This window comes from Dromiciops gliroides, chromosome 1, assembly GCF_019393635.1.
Source record: "Dromiciops gliroides isolate mDroGli1 chromosome 1, mDroGli1.pri, whole genome shotgun sequence".
Lineage (NCBI taxonomy): Eukaryota > Metazoa > Chordata > Mammalia > Microbiotheria > Microbiotheriidae > Dromiciops > Dromiciops gliroides.
Window position 1 is genome coordinate 757,553,549 of NC_057861.1, and position 18,168 is coordinate 757,571,716.

The 18,168-nt window shown below is 46.2% G+C and overlaps 1 protein-coding gene across 1 annotated transcript in view; it reads right to left on the reverse strand.

Annotated features, from left to right (window-relative positions):
- Positions 1–18,168, reverse strand: part of GLI3 (GLI family zinc finger 3) — a 285,531-nt gene that overhangs the window by 43,941 nt on the left and 223,422 nt on the right. Inside the window, 3 exon segments of the mRNA XM_043977511.1 lie at positions 8,092–8,232; positions 9,920–10,036; positions 11,135–11,351. Coding sequence (XP_043833446.1) covers positions 8,092–8,232; positions 9,920–10,036; positions 11,135–11,351 — 475 coding nt within the window.

The following is an 18,168-nucleotide window of genomic DNA, read 5'->3' on the forward strand; positions in this document are numbered from 1 at the left end:
ATTTGATGAATAAAATCAATATTCTTCACATTCGTTTTTATAAAAATTCTGTGAGTCTTCATGAAATGATCTTCATGTGTGCATGAAACTTTTCTGCTTAGAGGAATATGAGCACCTTGAGGTCAGGGACTGTCATGATTGGAGCTCTACACCCCCTCTCACACAGCTGGTGTTTAAAATGGTTTATTTGACCCCCCCCCCATCCCTTCCAACACACAAGAATATAAACTCTCTGAGGGCAGGGACTGCCTCCTTTTCTATTTCGTACCTCCCCTCAGTCCTGACATAGTAGCTTTTGGTGCTCAACAGTCACTTGTTGAATGGGATGGAATTTTACTCCTCCCTAGTAGAGTGTAAGCTCCCTGAGGGGTGGTATTCCTCTGTCTTTTGATCTTTAGCAGCCAGCAGAATGTCTTGTAAATAGCCAACACTTAATATTTGCAAGATTGAATTGAATCATGGGCATGTTACCTGTGAATTCTCAGATGCTCAGTTTCTTCACCTCTGAAATGAGAATGAGAATACAGGTGCTGCTGCCTAGTGTGGTGCAGTGAACAGAGCAGGATTTAAAGTTAGAGAATCCGGGTTCGAATCTCAGCTCTACCATTTACTATCTGTGTGACCTTGGGCGAGTTATTTGATAGGTCTGGGCTTCAGGTCCTTGTCTATAAAAGTAGGAAGTTGGCTTGGAATGCTTCACTCTACGATCCGAGAATTATGATGTCGTCGAAGTGCCCAGAAGATCCTAAGCTGCTAGAACAAGTAGTTACTATTATCACGTTAAGCCTGGCAACTAGTAACCCTCAGTGCAGATCCTCCTTAACGGGGCAGGAATGGCTCCTTTCCTTTGAGTCCTCCCCCAAGAGTCAGTACTCAGCCACAGGGCATGCTCTCCTCCAGCACCACATGGAGAAAATAGCCCCAAGTACCTTCCCTCTCATCCTCCTTTGCCACTTCCATCCTTCTGGGGAAGAAACCCTCCCCCAATTTAGGAAAGTACTTCTGGAAGCAGGGCCAGCAAGCACAAGCCTGGTCCATGGGTATTTTCTGACGCTTCTTTAGAGCGCTGAGTGGTTGGTTTGGGCATCGTGAAGGATGAGAGGGAAGGGTGGGAATCACTGGACCTGCGGGATCCACCGGTGAATCCTGCCTATGGTGAGTGCTGCACGGAGAGGCATCTGCTGGATGATAAAGGCATCCACTCCATATGTACAATCACAGTCATCCCTTCTCAAAGCCCTTAATGACATCTGCTACACACGATGTCAGTCCCGAATGATATGCACAGATTTCAACAACCAGTGACTAAGCTGCTAGACACCTGCGCATACTTCAAATGCCTCCGATGGGAAAGCAAACAACAGGTGGCATTTACCTCTAGCACAGTATAAATAAGGAAGAGGGGGGCAGATGGGGGAAGCCCTGGAAAATCCCTCCACCCTAGCAGAAAAGAGAAAACAGACCGCTTACTGGATCATGCGAGCCTTTTAGAAAGTCAAAATGTTTTTAGAAAACCCCTTAGAGAAAAAAAAAAGCCTCCAAATTCATTACTCTTGCATTTGGATAATATGCCTCACAGCAAGGAATAACAGGGTATTGTTATAAAAGAGAAGAAAAAAAAATGAATACAAACTGAGTCACTTACATTGACAGTGAGGAGACAACTCGATGGCCTCTACCCTTGGGGGAGGTGCCTGTGACCTTGGATCAGTCACTGACTTTCCCCTGAGTCTGTTTCCTTATCTATAAAATGAGTGAGTTGGACCAAGAAGGCCTTTAGGTCTCTCCTAGCTCTTCATCTCCGTACTTCAATTTTTTTTAAAAAAGTCTGTCCATCAAATAATAAATCACAAACATTTATACGGCACTTAAGATTTTGCAAAGTTCTTTGCAGACACAGCTCCTACAATGCCTTCCTTCCTCATCTCTGCCTAGTTGAATCCCTGATCCCCCTGGTGACCCAGGTGGCTTAGGTGCCACCACCTGCATGTGGCTTTCCCTGATCTGCCCATCCCTGCCCCCCTCCCCGCCCCCACTCAGGAACACCCTCTCATTTTTGGAATTACTTTGTGCTCATATAGGGACACAAACAAGGACTTGGTAGGGGGATCTCTGAGGTGAGGGGACCAATGGAAGCCAGCACCTTCTCCGCCATTCCTAACGTTCCAGGTGCTTAGTCCACAGAGAGGTGACAGGAATTGCTGGGGTCCCATTGCCAGGATGGGGTAGATGGAGCCGGTTTTCCCAACTGATTATCTGTTACACCGAGATGCTTGTGACTTTGGAAAGCCTAGGATTTACTCCCTTGTGATATGTTGTATCTCCAGGCTATGTTGCAAGGTTCTTCAAGGAAGGTGCTATTTTATTCCCCATGTTTTGCACACAGTAAATAGGAGTTTAATGAATGCTCCATTCACCACCAGCTACACTACTTTTAGAATTCTTAGGACATGTGGGTCCCTTCAACTTCCTTCTAAGTGCTGTCTTTCCCCAATAGACTGGAAGCACCTTTAGGCAGCGACTGGCTTGGTTTTTATTTGTATCCACAGAGCTTAGCCCAGTGCCCAGCTCATAGCAGATGCTCAGGAAGGGTTTGTTGACTGACTGAGCCTCACAACTCTGTGAAATAAACAGCATAAGTGGTCCACCTCCATTTTTCAGAATGGGCAACTGAGGCTCAGGGAAGAATGAGTCACAGAATTAAAGAGTTCCAAAGGGACCACAGAGGCCGTGTAGTCCAACCTACAACAACGAAAATCCGCACCACAGCATGCTTGATGAGTGAGTGGTCAGCTCGCCTGGGAGGGCGAGGCAGCTCATTCTAGGTTCAGAAAGTGCTCATGACCAGGCAATATTAAGCCTAAATTGGCACCTTTACATCTTCTCCCATAGTTCATCTTCCTGTCCTCTGGTGTCAGAATTGTGATCCTTTGTCCATCTTTTCAAACAGCCAAATAGCCTATAGCTTTTCATATGATGGGGGGGGGGGGGCAAGGGAATGCCTAGTGATCAGTCTTCAATTTCGGAATAAGCAAACGAGCCCAGACCAAAGTTGTGACCCAGTCAAGATTCCACAGGAGTAGAATCACGACAGATGGGCAATGAGAACCCAGGTTCTGACTCCAGATGTGGGGCACTCCCCATCCAACCCCACTCCTAAAGAGTAGCTCAATCAGCACTGATCTTCTCCTCTTACCCTTTCATTAACTGTTGTGTTCTCTTGCAGTTTAACTGATCATCAGGAAGATGCTTGGTGCCCCCAAAACACTGATTAAAGAAAACATACCCATCTCTTAGCTCCTGGGCATGGAAGTAAATTTGTGACGCTACATTTAATAGCAACTGGAATCCAGCTAGGCCCAATTATAATATCTTGCTGTGATGAGAAATTAATTAAACATCTCCATGATAAAGACCCCAGGAGCAAGCAGAGATTCTCCAGTAAACACATCACTGGGGAGGGACAGGAGAAGGAGGAGACAAAACGAGGGGGAAGAAAAAAACATATTTAGCCCATCTGTTCTGACAGTAATGGGCTCTGGTAATCTTTTCAAGAGTACATGCAGGGCATTGTACTGGAAATGCAACTACCTGGCAGGCAAATTCATCCCGTTTCCTAATTCTGCTCTTCCACTTGGTGACTTGCTAATGGGAAACACATGTCTCCCTCCTGCACCAAGTTCCAATTGCCCTGGAATTCAGCGGCTGAGCCAGACAGAGGGGAGAACATGTCACCATTTGGAGCTTTCAGCAAAGCCCTGCAGTCGCAGTCGGCACCCTATTCCAGGGAAGGATATCAATTATAGATAGGGACTTGCTTTAGCAGCCCGGTCAGGACTGTCAGACACTAGATAGACAGCCATGGAGACTCATGAATCTTTCTATTAACTGTAAGAGAGGGGGGAAGAGCACAGGTCGGGCTATAAATAAGGCCGAGTGGCATCGAGTGCTTGAACACCATGACTCTGGGCTGTCTGTGTCGGGAAAATTCACCGAATTCAAGAAAACTCTTCTTTCTTTGAACAAAGTTACAACAATCAAAGTAGCTTCATGTTTCCTCGAACCTCCCCCACCCTTTTAAGCCCCTTCTACACCTTATTTTTCCTGGTAGGATTAGATGAATGCACATCAGTTATGTGCCACTTCTGTAGGAAATGTCGCAAGGGAGAGAAAATTTACCCATAGTGACCCCACATAGTAGGCTTTCCAAATGCACTTTGCCACAACGTGAAGAATACTTGTCATGGGGGAGAATGGAAGTCGAGACTTTGGGAAGGTTCAGAAACTGAACCTCATCGAGGGAATTCAATTCTAGTAGAATTTTGACTCTTGGAGGGAAGGGACACAAGAAGGGCAGTATTTTATAGTGGATAGAGAGTGGGCTTTGGAATCAGGAAGACCTGGGTTCAAGACCTTGCTCTGACACACACTGGCTGTGTGACCCTGAGTGTGCTTAATGTCCTCCTCTAAGCAACCCTAAAATGAGAAGGTACCAAGAAATTGACAACCTGCATTGGTGGATGGAGCCTTCACACCAGGAAATTCCCATGCCAATTAAATCATAGATCAGGAAGTTCCCAAATAGCAACCTCCAGGGCACAGTGCTTTGCACATAGTAGGCATTTAATAAACCCTTGTTGAATTAAATTGGGAAGAATCGGAAATAAATGGTCTGGAGCTAGAAAGAATCACAAAGGCCTTGTTTTTTAAAAATACAGTCAGAGGAAACAGGACTCCAGGGAAGATAAGGGACTTGTCCAAGGTCATAATTATATAATCCAAACTTCTCATTCTAGAGAATGTCCAGATTTGGGGCCATGACTCGCCCAAGGTCACAAAGGTAGAGGAGCAGAGTTCAGGACTTCTGAGTTCAGACCCAGAGCTTAACAGGTAGTGGTAGGAAGAGCCCTAGATTTTCAGTCTGAGGACCTGGGTCCAATCGCTGCCACCAGTGGTTAACGAAGCTTTGCTCTCTCTGCACGACACTCCTCCTGAACAAAACAAACAGGAGCAGTTCTCTCTCATGGGAAGATGATACTCATGGTGGGCATTTTCAGGAGTTGACTCAGGCCATTGCATGAGAGCTGGAGTGGCTTCCTGTAACCCCGACAGCTAATTTTCACTGTGAAGCAACCAGAGATGAGCCATAGCACCTTAGCTGGCTCCCTCTATAGATCCACTGAGCTCCCAGCCTCATGAATGCCTTGGGGAAAGCACACATTTATAGAAATATTCTCTCCCAGGCAACCTACTTGCTCTTCCCTCCAGTGGCCCTGCCTATTTTAAAGAGCATCATAAGAAAAGGTCATCGGCTTGGAGGCAGAAAATGGGTTGGAGGCCTGGCCTTGTCAGTCTCCCCTTCTGTGGGTTTGGGTGTCAGTTTACGGCTCCCTGAAAGGAGATGCCTGGCCTTGACCCTGGTGCTCCAAGGTCCCAACAGACTAATATTCTAGTCCCGGATGACTTGTCTGCAGGTGCCAAAGGCTGCATCCACATACTCACTGTGAGCCAGTCAATTCCCATCAGGGGTAAGCTCAGTCGGAGAGAAGCCACCGCCTCTCAGAACATCCCAAGTGGAGGGATTCAAGGTACCGCCTCAAGGGAGGTGGGATGCTCAGCCTGCCAGCTCCCTACAAGGAGATGCCTTTTATGAGCTTCTCTAGCTGCCATTCATTGCCAGCTAGTAGCCGGCCGCCCTCTGGGGAGGAATCTCTCCATCCTGCAGATCCACAGTTACAGGAAGCAGGCAAGATCTCTGGCTGTGCAACAGCATCCTCATCTTGGATTTAATTCATTTTAACATGCATTTATTAGACACCTACTATGTGCCGGCACTGTGCTAGGCATATAAAGACAAAATTGAAAATCTCCCCTACTCTAAAAAAGCGTCCCTTCCACAGAGGGAAGAAGGGAAGGGGAGTAATCTTAGCCCCCATTTCCCCAGCACTTTAAGTGGATTTTCCAAGTACTTGTCATCTCATTGGCTCCACAAGTAAGCACACAAAAGATGCCAAATGATTTCTGCAGGGAAAGAGTCCTGCTCCTGGGGACAGGGGAGGAGGCAGCAGCCACTACAGGGCTCTGATTAGGGATTCTCCAAAGTGAAAGGGAGGAGGACATGCCTTCCATGCATGAGGGACAGCCGGCGGGGATGGAAAGGCAAACACGGGGAGCAGCTAGCTGGCTGACCAGTTGGAGCAGAGTGGCTAGTATGGCAAACAAAGGGAATGATGGGAAATAAGGCTGCACAGCTAGCTGGGGGTCAGGGTGTGGAGGATTTGTGATGCCAACCTCAGAAGTTGAGTCCAGACTCAAATGCATGGAAGATTTTTGAGGGGGGGGGGGGGTGGTGCCATTCAGTCACATGGAAATTAATGGTGTAATGTGCACTGTAGGACCATTTTTCCCTCTTAGAAATGTCCCAAAATGCATTTTCTTGGCTATTTGGATGTTTTCCCTTGCTTTTATTCGACTAGTCATCCTGCACAAGAAGAATGGTCTAGGTTTCAAAGTCAGGCTCAGCTTGAAAATAATACTTGCACCAGATTGGAGGGAAGAAAAATACAATTCGGTTCGTGGAAAATGTCTAGATAGCCCTTTATTTATGAATGTGACTTTCTAGCTTCCACAATGCCTGGCCCCTAGTAGACACTTCATGCTCTTTTAAATGAAGTGACTTTCTTCTTCCGGGCAGTGCCCAGCACTCTACCCCAAAGTTCTCAAGGATTCTGCATCTTCATTTAACAACAAGGAGGTGAAAGGGGTCTTCTGGAATAGAGATGCTAGGACCTGATTTTTAAAAAAGCAAATGTCCTTGCATAGGGGATGCATGGGCTGCGTCTCAGATGGTGCATGCTGGCCCTGCACACACAGTGTTGGATTGTACACTAATGTTAAAAATGTAAAGGTTTTTATTATTCAATATAATTCTCCAAACATCTGGGTTGGCCAAGAATGAAAACCAAGGGACATGTGTTTGCCTGCGTGCACGCATTCCTGATCCTTTGAGGAGGGAGGGAGGAATGGTCGCCCTCGGCTGTCATGTTAAGAGCATCTTAAAGCTGAGGTAGTTGGACACTGGACTTCACACCAATCCCTGGCCCTGGCCTGAGGCACCTGCTGAGCTGCAAGAGCCTTTTATTGCTGATTACCCCTAATTGACAATGATCTCAATGACGCTGGTCGCCTTTCTGCTCTGCCCCACCTCCTCCCTCAGTCCCTGTCTGCTCTCCACTGTCCCCTCCCTGTGAGGACACAGGAAGAGCAAAGAGCCAGATGTGGGAAATGATGTGAAAAATTCCCCAGTGCTGCCTGGGCTTCAAACCCCAAGAGTGTCTCTTTGCTACCTTTCTCACAAAGGGGAATCACAAATTAATGTTTGTGGTGCTGTGGGAGTGCGAAGCCCTAGGTGCACACCTGGAGAAGACAATGAGCCTCAGTTTCCCCATCTATAAAATCATGGGTTTGGACTCAGTGCTTCAGAAGTCCTTTCCAGCCTCAAATCTATGACACTGACTCTGGTGTGAAATACCACGAGCTGTGTCCTAACCAATCCTCCTGCATTTGTGCAGAACAGAAAATATCCAATCCCATAAAAAGGAACCTGTGGGCCCCGATTCCTGCACAAGGGAGGGCACTGCAGCTCTCCACTGAGGATCCCCAGGGAGACGGACGAGGTGTGCAGAAGAGGACTGACTGACGTGCTGCCTCCCCTCCTCTGTTGTGCCCGGCCTTGGGGGAGGGGAAGGAAATGCCGCCTGATTCAAAGGTTAATCATAATTCATGTCCAGCTTACTATCACTCAATAACCATCAAAGTCTGAAACTCCAAATAGTGTTCTCGGCCTTCTGCGATCAGAGCCATTATGTTCTCTGTGGAAGGCTTTATTGAATTTCCCAGTAAGCTTTAGTTGACTGAACAGGTCAAGAACTGTGGCTCAGAGTTTTCTTTCTTCTCAGAAACTCATAAAGCCCTCTCCGCCTTGTGACGCTGCTGCCTGAGAGACTCGACTCGGCCCGGGGTCAGTGCCGCTGACCTCCTGGGAAGAGGTCACGCCATGTGGAAGCCCCCTCCAGAATACCATTAACTTACATGCACAAGCTGCTCCTGGGTGTCAAACTCCCGCGCGCAGCCCTCCCAGTGACAATTTGTCTCGTAGACCACTTCAGGCTCCTGCTTGTTTTCATCTTTGTCCCCTTCCTCCTTGACCAGGGTCATTCCTTCGGGTTGTTCCTGAAAGGCAGAAGGTGGAGGGGAGGGAGAAGAAAGGAGGACGCTGGGTCAGAGGAAGAAGAAAGCAGAAGAAGGCACTGGGGAGCAGAGGCTAACGAGGACAAGGAAAGCCGGACCAAGGATGCGGCCCAGGGCACTGGCAAGCACTATTGCCTCGAGTCTTTCACAGGCTGTGTGACCCTGGCCAAGTCCCTTACCCTCTCTGAGCCTCAGAGTCCTCATCTGAAAATATTCAATGAGGGCAGGGACTGTTTCTTTCATGTCTTTTCAGCTTCCAAAGGTTACTTTAGTTTCAGATTTAGAACTGAAAGGGACATCAGAAATGAGCTAGTTCAATCTTCTCATTGCACAGATGAAGAAACTGAGGCACAGAGAGGGGTAGAAGTCTGCTATCTGAGCCAGGGTCGGAACTCTCAGATTCCACTTGCAGCAGCTTTTCCCATGTGTCCTCCTGCCTCTTATATGCCAAAGGTATTTAATGCTTGTGGAATTCTTGAATTTACTGACTTGTCATCAACTGATTGATATCGAGCAGCTTTTCTTAGCTGATGACCTTGAGATCCTTGGAAATATTCCTCTGGTTTTCTCATACTTTTAAAGAAAAGGATCTGATTTGAAATCCTGCCAAGGTGGTATCACCTTGGGCAAGTCATTAGCCTTTCTCAGAGTCAGTTTCCTCATATGTAAAATGAGGTAGTTGGACTCAGTTGAATTCTTTCTGAATTCATAATCTCTGCTCCTCCTGTCCTATTAAACAGACCCTCATCCATTCCAAGAGGCTTCCCACTTGGTGATAGGAAAACCGCAAGGCACTTTGAGCACACGATTCACATTAATATGGCCCTTCCAGGTTCACTTTTAGAGGTCCGTGGCTATATTGTAAAAGGTTGAACATGCATGGGGGGTGGCTAACAATGCTCATCAGCCCCTGCTTGCCCATCATCCATAGAAATGGAGCATGCTCCACATTCTGGGATGGGGTGGGTCCTTCCCCAAGGAGCCACCGAGGCCATTCTGTCCTGTCAGTCTGGGAAAAGATTCAAAACCTCTCCCCTCAAACTTGATTTAAAAATTCATGAAGGTTCACTAGAAAACTGAGTCCAAGTCCAAAAGTCAAGTGCCGCCTGTGGATGGGCCTGCGTCACACCTCTGGGGCTGCTTCCACACTGGAATTCTAAGTGAGCAAGCCAAATGCCAGGCTGTGTCTTGGTCATTTCCAGTTTACTGAGCCATCCCCATCAACTGGGACACGGGCTAGTGTGGGCTGCCTGGGCAGTGGCAGCTGTGGGAGGGGTGATCTCTGGTTCACTTAAGACTCGGGAAAAGAGAGAAATTCTAAACTAAAGCCCGGGTCCAGGTCAGTATAGAGCTGATCTACATTCATAGAGTGGGTTCTATTGTTCATCCAACCAATGGATGGTGGATAACGAAGCCCCACCTGGTGATTGCTGTTACCGCATTCCTTTACCTAGAACTCCTCTTGTTTTCCTTGTGTTCGTGTCAAGTTCTATCCCGAGGACACAAAGACACAACGATTCAGTGAGTTGGGGTTGCTATGTTGCTCCCGGCAACAAGGGAGGGACCAACGCAAAGTTCTGAGTTGGATGAAAAGAGCCTGAGGTGAACTCCGGAGGTTACTTAGCCACCTCTGGGGAGGAAGGTGGGGAAGGGCACTCCAGATGCCTACCTGCAGACTTCCTGCCCCAGGGCTGGGCAGGTCTTCATCCGCTTTGATCTTGGATCGCTTATTGTGCATCGGGTCCCCAGTGCTGCTCACTGCAGACTCGCTGGTCGGTTTGTTTTGCTGCTCAAGTTCAGTGCAAAACCAAAAATAAAGCCTTGATCAATGTACAATCCCATAGCCGGACACATAATTTTATTTAGTCAGCTTTGATCGGATTGGAGGACAGCCTTAATTAGAGGGAGAGCTCAGAGACCTGGCCTTAGACTGAATGAAGCATCCTTTCATTTGGATCAGAATAGGAAAAAAGGATGCTCATCTTTTCATTCATAGATATAAATAAGCCTCGGTTAAAATGTGGAAATAGCATCTGCACCCCAAGTCTTAACGGCTCTCACCAGGAGCAACCCTAAATGGGGAAAACACAACATGATGAAGAAATCCCCCTGAACAGAACAGATGGGCGGTTTCTGTTCATTGAGACGCTGCCATCTTCTCTGCTGGATTAAAGGTGCCTCCACAGGAAGACTGACCCACTCTAGAAACTCCTCCCCCTTGCCTTTGGTGGTCCATGTGCTAGATAGAGACCTTGGGACATGTCCTCCTGGGAGGCTGAGGGAAATGGAGGGAGATGAGGCCTCCTGATTCCCGATCTCCTATTAGGATTGGTACAGGTTGCAGGGGGAGGCGCCAGGAGACTTCCCGGGGCCTTCCTTAGCATGCTTTCCCTGAAGTTATATGTTGGGAAAGGCCACTGTGGACTGCTTGAGATGCTGGCCAGAATTACTCAGGAGGATGCTGCCTGGATTATTAAGGAAGGGCTAATAGCCATCATGGATTAGAGTAGCTAGTGTCTCTATGACACTTTAGCATGTGTGTAGCACTTTACAGTATTACCTCATTTGAACCTCACACCAACCCCAAAAGGTAGGTGCTATTATCATCTCTGTTTTACAGATGCAAAAACTGAGGCAACCTGAGGTTAAGTGACTTATCCAGGGTAACACAGCCAGGAAATGCCCGAGGCTGGATTTGAACTCAGAAATGACTGACTCCAAGTACATGTCCTATGTGCTATGAAACCACCCAGGTGCCGCATCCAGGTGGCGGTCCTGGACCTGGCAAGGAGCCAATGCCCGGTCTAAGAGGCTGTTTTATTATCTACTCTCGGGACTATGTGGTTCTCAAGAGACAACAATGGGTGTTTTCTCTCCCTCTCACCTGTGCAGCCTCCGACAACCCGGAGCTCACTTGGACAGGGTTTAGGACGCTAGGGATGCCAGGAATGGGTCTCTGAGTAGGAAAGGTCGGGGCCGGGTGGATGAGTGGAGGGCTGTGTCCGAAAGCGGATCCCAAACTTTGTTGACGACTTAAAATCTGTTGATGCATATGCTGGAAAGAGACTGGGGTAGGAGGGTAGGTGAAACTAAGCGCCGGGCTGCAGCGAGGGAGGAAGCAGACAACAAAGACAGAGCATTACTTTGGCTGAATCCAGAACAGGGTCCACAGGCAGCGGCTTCGTCCCCTTGCCTCCCCCGTCCCGTGACTCAAAGGCACTAACAGGACCAGGCTGGCAGTGCCTCCAGGAGCAATCAGCTCCAAATGATGACCCCAGCCCGTCCTAACGTCTCCCAACAACAAGAGCGGTGCTTGACACACACACACACACACACACACACACACACACACACACACACACGCCTTAAAAAGGCTCTGCAAAACCAAAATAAAAGGCGAGGAGTTCAATAACAGCTATTTATTGCAATAACAAACTTTATATAAAAAGGAGACGGTGACGACATGCTTTATAGGAAGCGCTTTCCCCGGTACGGAGCTCTACGGACTCTCGTGGATGAAGCAATTCCTTTCATCACGGCTCAGGCTGCACTCTTTCATACGTCTCTAGATCTTATTACAAGAGGAGAGAAAATCAATTGGCCGAATGTGTTTTGAACACCAAGCTTGTCATATCACTCATTTGTTTGTTAAGACGGAAGGCTCGGTTCATCCAGAATGTCACCTCTAGAATTTCCATCAGGGCCGTCCGCTCCTGAAAGCTGATGGATTAACCTCTCCCCTTGGAAATTGGTGATCAATGGGCTTCGATGCAGAAATATCCCAATGGGGAAGCACATCTCCTTCTTGCAGTTAAACAGCATTAAGTGTCTATTAACACCCATTATGCATGCTAATACCTGTCATCACTTCATTACGACCCCCTCCCTGCCAGGCTTTCCCAGACTACTCTTGAGTACTGGTAAAATTGCACTACAGATTGCTCCGGGTGAGCAATGCCAAACTGCTCTTTGTGCTGTACTTCAAAAATGAATTGTTCCGGGTGAAATCCTCTTAGAAACCTATGAAATGCTCACATAGCTTTTTGCCAATGGTTTAAAATTGCATGAAAAAACCCCGACATAATTGCATTCATGGGTCTCTCTTTCTTATAATGAGTTAAAGTAGCCTTGCAAATTAAAATATTTTTTTCCACCCCAGTGTAATACCTAGCAAGAATCAAGGTTTCTTGTAATGTCAAAGGTAGATTTCATGCAAATTTCAAGTCTGGGACATTAATTACTATTGCTGTTAAGCACATTAGCCGATAATATTACAATTTTTAAAATCCAACCATTTTAAGTAACCATTCAAAAGGCATTCTCTGTCCATTAATGTGACTGCACATTCTGTCCACTGGCCCGCAATCCCTAGAAAGACAGCTCCAATGTGATTATGTTACTATTATTCAGTGAGAGAGACCCACATTACAAAAGGCTACCAATTGAGGCCTGAATATCATTAAGAATACCCTCAGAGAATTTTACTAGTCTTTGAGGATCTCTCTTTTCATTTTATATTGTATTTCTTTAATAAAGGGAGGCAGAAATGTGGTGAAAACAGTCCTTGTTCCCAGGAAGAGTTAGGGAGAAATCAGTAATAATATTCCGTTATTGTCGGGCCGGAGTTACTGCCAGTGTTTCTATAAGCAACCATGAATGATTACCACGAGACTCGGCAAAGGGAGCCACTATGGATGATTGATAGGACATTAATCAAAAGATGCATATCAGCCTCCGAATTTGTTCCCCAGCTTTCCCCTAATAGCTGATTTCATGTTCACTGAGCACTGTGCCAGTTTGTCCAATTTATTCTTCAGTGTACGAGCCATTCATCAAAGAACACAATGATTTAACACCCCCTGTCCTTTCAGTGAGCGAGCATTACTAAGTGTAACTACCTTATTCTGTTCATTAAAAAACAAACAAACACAAAAGTAAACACCTGGCTGGCCCCCTCCCATCCCACCCCAAGCAATTATAATGTCACCCATGTGAGCGTCCAAGGATGGAACTGAGCCAGAGGGGCCTTCGGTATGTAAAGGGACTTGGAGGGGGTGGCTGCTTTTCAGTCCAGGAGGTAGAAGCCCCCATCAGCAATTTGGGGGCCAAATCTCAGGGCCCAATAAAATGGCATTGAGGCATGGTACGCACATGGAGGAAATGTGCTGTCTGTTATATCCAACTGCAAGAGAAAGTGACATTATGGCCTGAATAGAAAAGATGGGGAGGTAAGGAAGAGGGGTGTGTGTGTGTGTGTGTGTGTGTGTGTGTGTGTGTGTGAGAGAGAGAGAGAGAGAGAGAGAGAGAGAGAGAGAGAGAGAGAGAGAGAGAGAGAGATGTTTTCTGTTATATCAGAAAGGTCATGTAAAAAATTTTTTTTAAACTAGGGAGCCTCGGGGCAGCTAGGTGGCGCAGTGGATAAAGCACCGGCCCTGAATTCAGGAGGACCTGAGTTCAAATCCAACCTCAGACACTTAACACTTACTAGCTGTGTGACCCTGGGCAAGTCACTTAACCCCCATTGCCCCGTAAAAAAAACAAAACAAAACAAAACAAACAAAAAAACTAGGGAGCCTCCCTTCCCTTCACAGGTACAATTTTAATGTAAGAATGGCAAGAAAATTTGGGTGGAAAAATAGAGCATTTTAAGTTTTTGAATCTTTTCATTATCATAAATATTTTGATTTTGGTGAGAGTAGGAGTCAAAAATTCAGAGTTTCATAGACTGGAAAGTGAGGGTAATCTATGTCCAGGTAGTTGCCCTATCCAACCCACTTGGAAAGCTTACTTATAAAGGAAGAACTGAGTGTAAGGTATTGAGCAGAAATATCATACAGTATTAATTCCCATTGCATTAGAAGTCAAGAAGACTGGCTTCCAGTCCCAGCTCAGCAAAATCGGGTCTTCATCTCCTTTTCCTCAGACTATCCATCCTAAGAGTCTGCTGATAGGTGCTCCTGCCCCCATGCAATCCTTGATAAAGTCCACCCTCCACACTATAGCCCATGATATCTTCCCAGTGCACTGTCTTCATTAGGCCCTAGCTTTACTAAAAAATCTTGAGTGGCTCTTGATTGCCTAAGGAATGACATATAAACTCCAAATCCTGGCATTCAAGGCCCACTGCCATCTGCTTTGTTTTATGGTTTTGCAGATATTGTATTTTTTACAGATTTAAATTCAATTTAAATTTTACAAATTTTTACAAATTGTGGCAACCCTGCATCAAGCAAGTGACCAGTGACGTTTTTCCAACAATATATGCACTCACTCCCTGGTGCCTCCTCAATCAAATACAAGCTCTTGAATTGGATTTTCTACATTCTCCACTGTTTCCTGGCTCCCCTTTCTCCAACCTCCCTTCTCATCACAGCCCATCTAAACTAAATCACACCCATTTTCCAGGCAGCTCCTGCCCTCTTCTACCTCCCCATACCTGCTGCCATCCCTTGCCTCTGGTTCAACCTGATGAAATGTGATGGGCCCCCCCGCCTTTTTTGTAAATTCCAGGTCAGGTGTCACTTTTTTTCCCCTGAAGCCTATCCTGACTCCACCCCCAACCCCCATGCAGTTGGTCCCTGCTCCTCAATGCTCCCCTCACTGCTGTTTGGACGCCCACCTGGCAATCCCACTGACTGACATCATGGCTACCTGAGTGCTAGACTCTATCCTCCCTGTGGCCAAGAAATATGTCATTTTCATTTGCTCGTGTCTGTCTTTCTCTTTCCCAGAATCAATTTATTCATATGCATTGAATAAATGTTTGTTGAATTGACATTGTGCCTCTTGTATTCCCTTGCTTCTGATAGAATATAAACTGCCTGAAAGAAGGGACTGATTCACTTTGGACTCTGCACCCCCAGCCCCGAGAACACTGTCTGGCCCATAGGAGGTGCTTTGTGAATACACACTTGATGCTTCATGGATCCAACAAACATCTGCTGAGTCGGGGTCCAAAGAGAGAGGTCCGGAGAGGGAAGGGCCACCTCTGGCTGGAGCAGGGCTCAGAGTGGGGAGACCTAAGGTACGCTTGGGAAAGTCTCCACCAAACCAGACCCTACCAACTCTTCCATCACTCAGGGTGCCTCAGTGCTGCTAAAAGATCTGACAACTGGGCACAATCACGTCCCAAAGAAGGGGGTTTCTTGAAGAGCAGAGTTTCTATTGTGCATCCCTCAGTTCAAGTCTCTAATGTGGTCACTCGACTTGCCTGTCCTGCTTCTGCAGCTATGAGGCTGGAGACCTTGAGGGAGTCCCTTGGCCACCGTGGGCCATCATTTCCCAACTTCTAGAGGACAGGTGTCCCTTGATGGCTTCTCAGATCTTTCCCACCTCTCAAATGGGATGACTCTTCAACTCTGCCTGGGGGTTGCTAATCACCTCCTTTCCCCCATTTGCTCTTTTATTGAAACCAATTCACTAAATGGGCTCTTTAATGAGATGTAACCAAACATGAATTACTTTTAAAGTTTTCACTTCTTTTCCCCCAAGTATCTATATAAAATAGTACAGAATTTTTTTAAAATCCCATATGTTTATTATCATAAACTATATAATTGTAGGTCTATTAAGTCATTAAGAGATCAGGCAGAAGGCTATATTCCCAAGGGGGAAAACAAATAAGAACAATATTCTAAGTAGATAGTTATGAAGTCAGAAGAAAATTATTTGAATTTCAATTTGCTCATTATCCCTTTAAGTAGCAGCAGTAGGAGTATGAACATCTGGAGCAGAACAAACAAACAAATAAAAACTGTAACACTTTAGTCCTGAGAAAACTCCTTAGGGATTTACTCACAGCCTATTTACTCTTAGTTTACAGACATTTCTAACTAGTTCATCTCAAGGCAGAATAGAAGAAAAGGGCATTGGAATGAGGAAAGTTTCTAGACAATAACCTATCAAGATCAGCAAAAATGACAAGTGAGAGCTAACAGGTTAAATGCCAAGGAGGAGAAAGGGGGAAAGTGATATATAACAAGTCTTTAGGTTCTTCATAGGACCAAAAACTATATAAAGATGCATGGCCATTTTGTGTGACAGAAATAAGCCCTCTATATCTCAGCACTGTCTGAGGGGCATCACTGTGTGCTTCCATAATTAAGTTGTTCACCTTCAGGTAGCCCAGAATCTTCAAAAAAGGATACATTATATTTTACATACTATATTTTGAGAAGGGATAAGAAATGTGTCATTCATGTGCCATGAAAACAGATATGATTTTTTTAAATCTCATCCCAATACTTCAGCTATCTGCAATATTCACTTTTGGAGGAATTTCTGACCTCTGACAACCCTGGAAAAGCTCTTTTTGTCTACTTAGGAATGAATGAATCCTTTCACTTACTCTTCAGCCCTCCACTGCTGCCTATTAGAGGCCATGGGTAATTTCGAGTGTGTTTGCAATCCAAGATCACACAACCTCACAAACACTAGCACACAACCTCACAAACACTAGCACACAACCTCACAAACACTAGCACACAACCTCACAAACACTAGCACACAACCTCACAAACACTACCACACAACCTCACAAACACTACCACACAACCTCACACACACTACCACACAACCTCACAAACACTACCACACAACCTCACAAACACTACCACACAACCTCACAAACACTACCACACAACCTCACAAACACTACCACACAACCTCACAAACAGTACCACACAACCTCACAAACACCACCACACAACCTCACAAACACTACCACACAACCTCACAAACAAGACCACACAACCTCACAAACAAGACCACACAACCTCACAAACACACACTACCCATCTCCAGAATAGTGAGCCAGATAGTCCTCGGACCTCAGTGCAAAGTGTACCTTCATGCAACTGTACTAGCATCTCAGAAAGTGAGAACAAGTACAGAGGCTCGTGTGCCATTGAGCCTTTCACTGGAACATAGGAATCTCAAAGAGCATTCCAAATAAATTAATAAATTAATTAGAATGTAAATAATTAGTACAATGGAAAGAGCGCTGGCTCTGCAGTCAAAGCCCCTAGTTCAAATCTTCCCTCTGATGCTTACTCCCTATGGGAATCCAGGCAAGTCATTTCTCTTCCCTATCTGTAAAATGGGAGGGTTAAACCGGATGGCCTCCAAGGAGATCCTTTCCTACTGGGAGGTTCTAGCATGACCATCGCACGCATGTAGGAAGAGCAGGGCCCATCCCGGGCTTTCCGTGGCTTCATAGAGGGTCTTCTGCATCTCACCTAAGGGCTTGGTCTGCCCCATGCTGGCATGCAGTGGGCATCAGGCTGCCTGCAGGAGTCTGGAACCAAGTGAACCTTCCTATTAGTTAGAAGCCATGGGAGAACAGAAGGAGCAAAGGGAGCCAAGTTCTGGTCAAGGCTGGAGTGTCCCCCAGAGGACATGAGGACCTGAGATGGAGCCCTGCCCCATCAGGCTGCGTTTGAAAGAATCAAACTCCAAATCCCTTTGCTTTATGTGGTGTGAACTTCCACGAGTACATGTCAACCAATCAATCAATTAGCAGCAATTATTTATGGTGCCAGGCCACAAAAATGCCAATGGACCAGTCTGTGCTCTCTCTTCCACTGGCGAAAGCCCAGGCATCCACGGAAGTCTGTGCAAAGAACAGACAGCATCTCGATCCAGTGGAATGGAAGCCCTGGGAGGGCAGGAGCTGAGCTCTTAACTTTGTCTTTCTACTCCTAGAGTCCAGTATAATGCCTGACATGGTCAAGGCTTTTCAATTGAACGGGTATTCCATGCCAAAAGGAGAACAAAAAGTCATCTCCCTATGGATTTGTTTGACAAAGCGACATTAGTCTCGTTGGCATTTTAACTCTATTCAGGAAGCCCTAATCATGGAACGTAGGCACAGTATCTGATCTAAACAAATTTAATTTTGAATTGACCTTTTTTCCATAT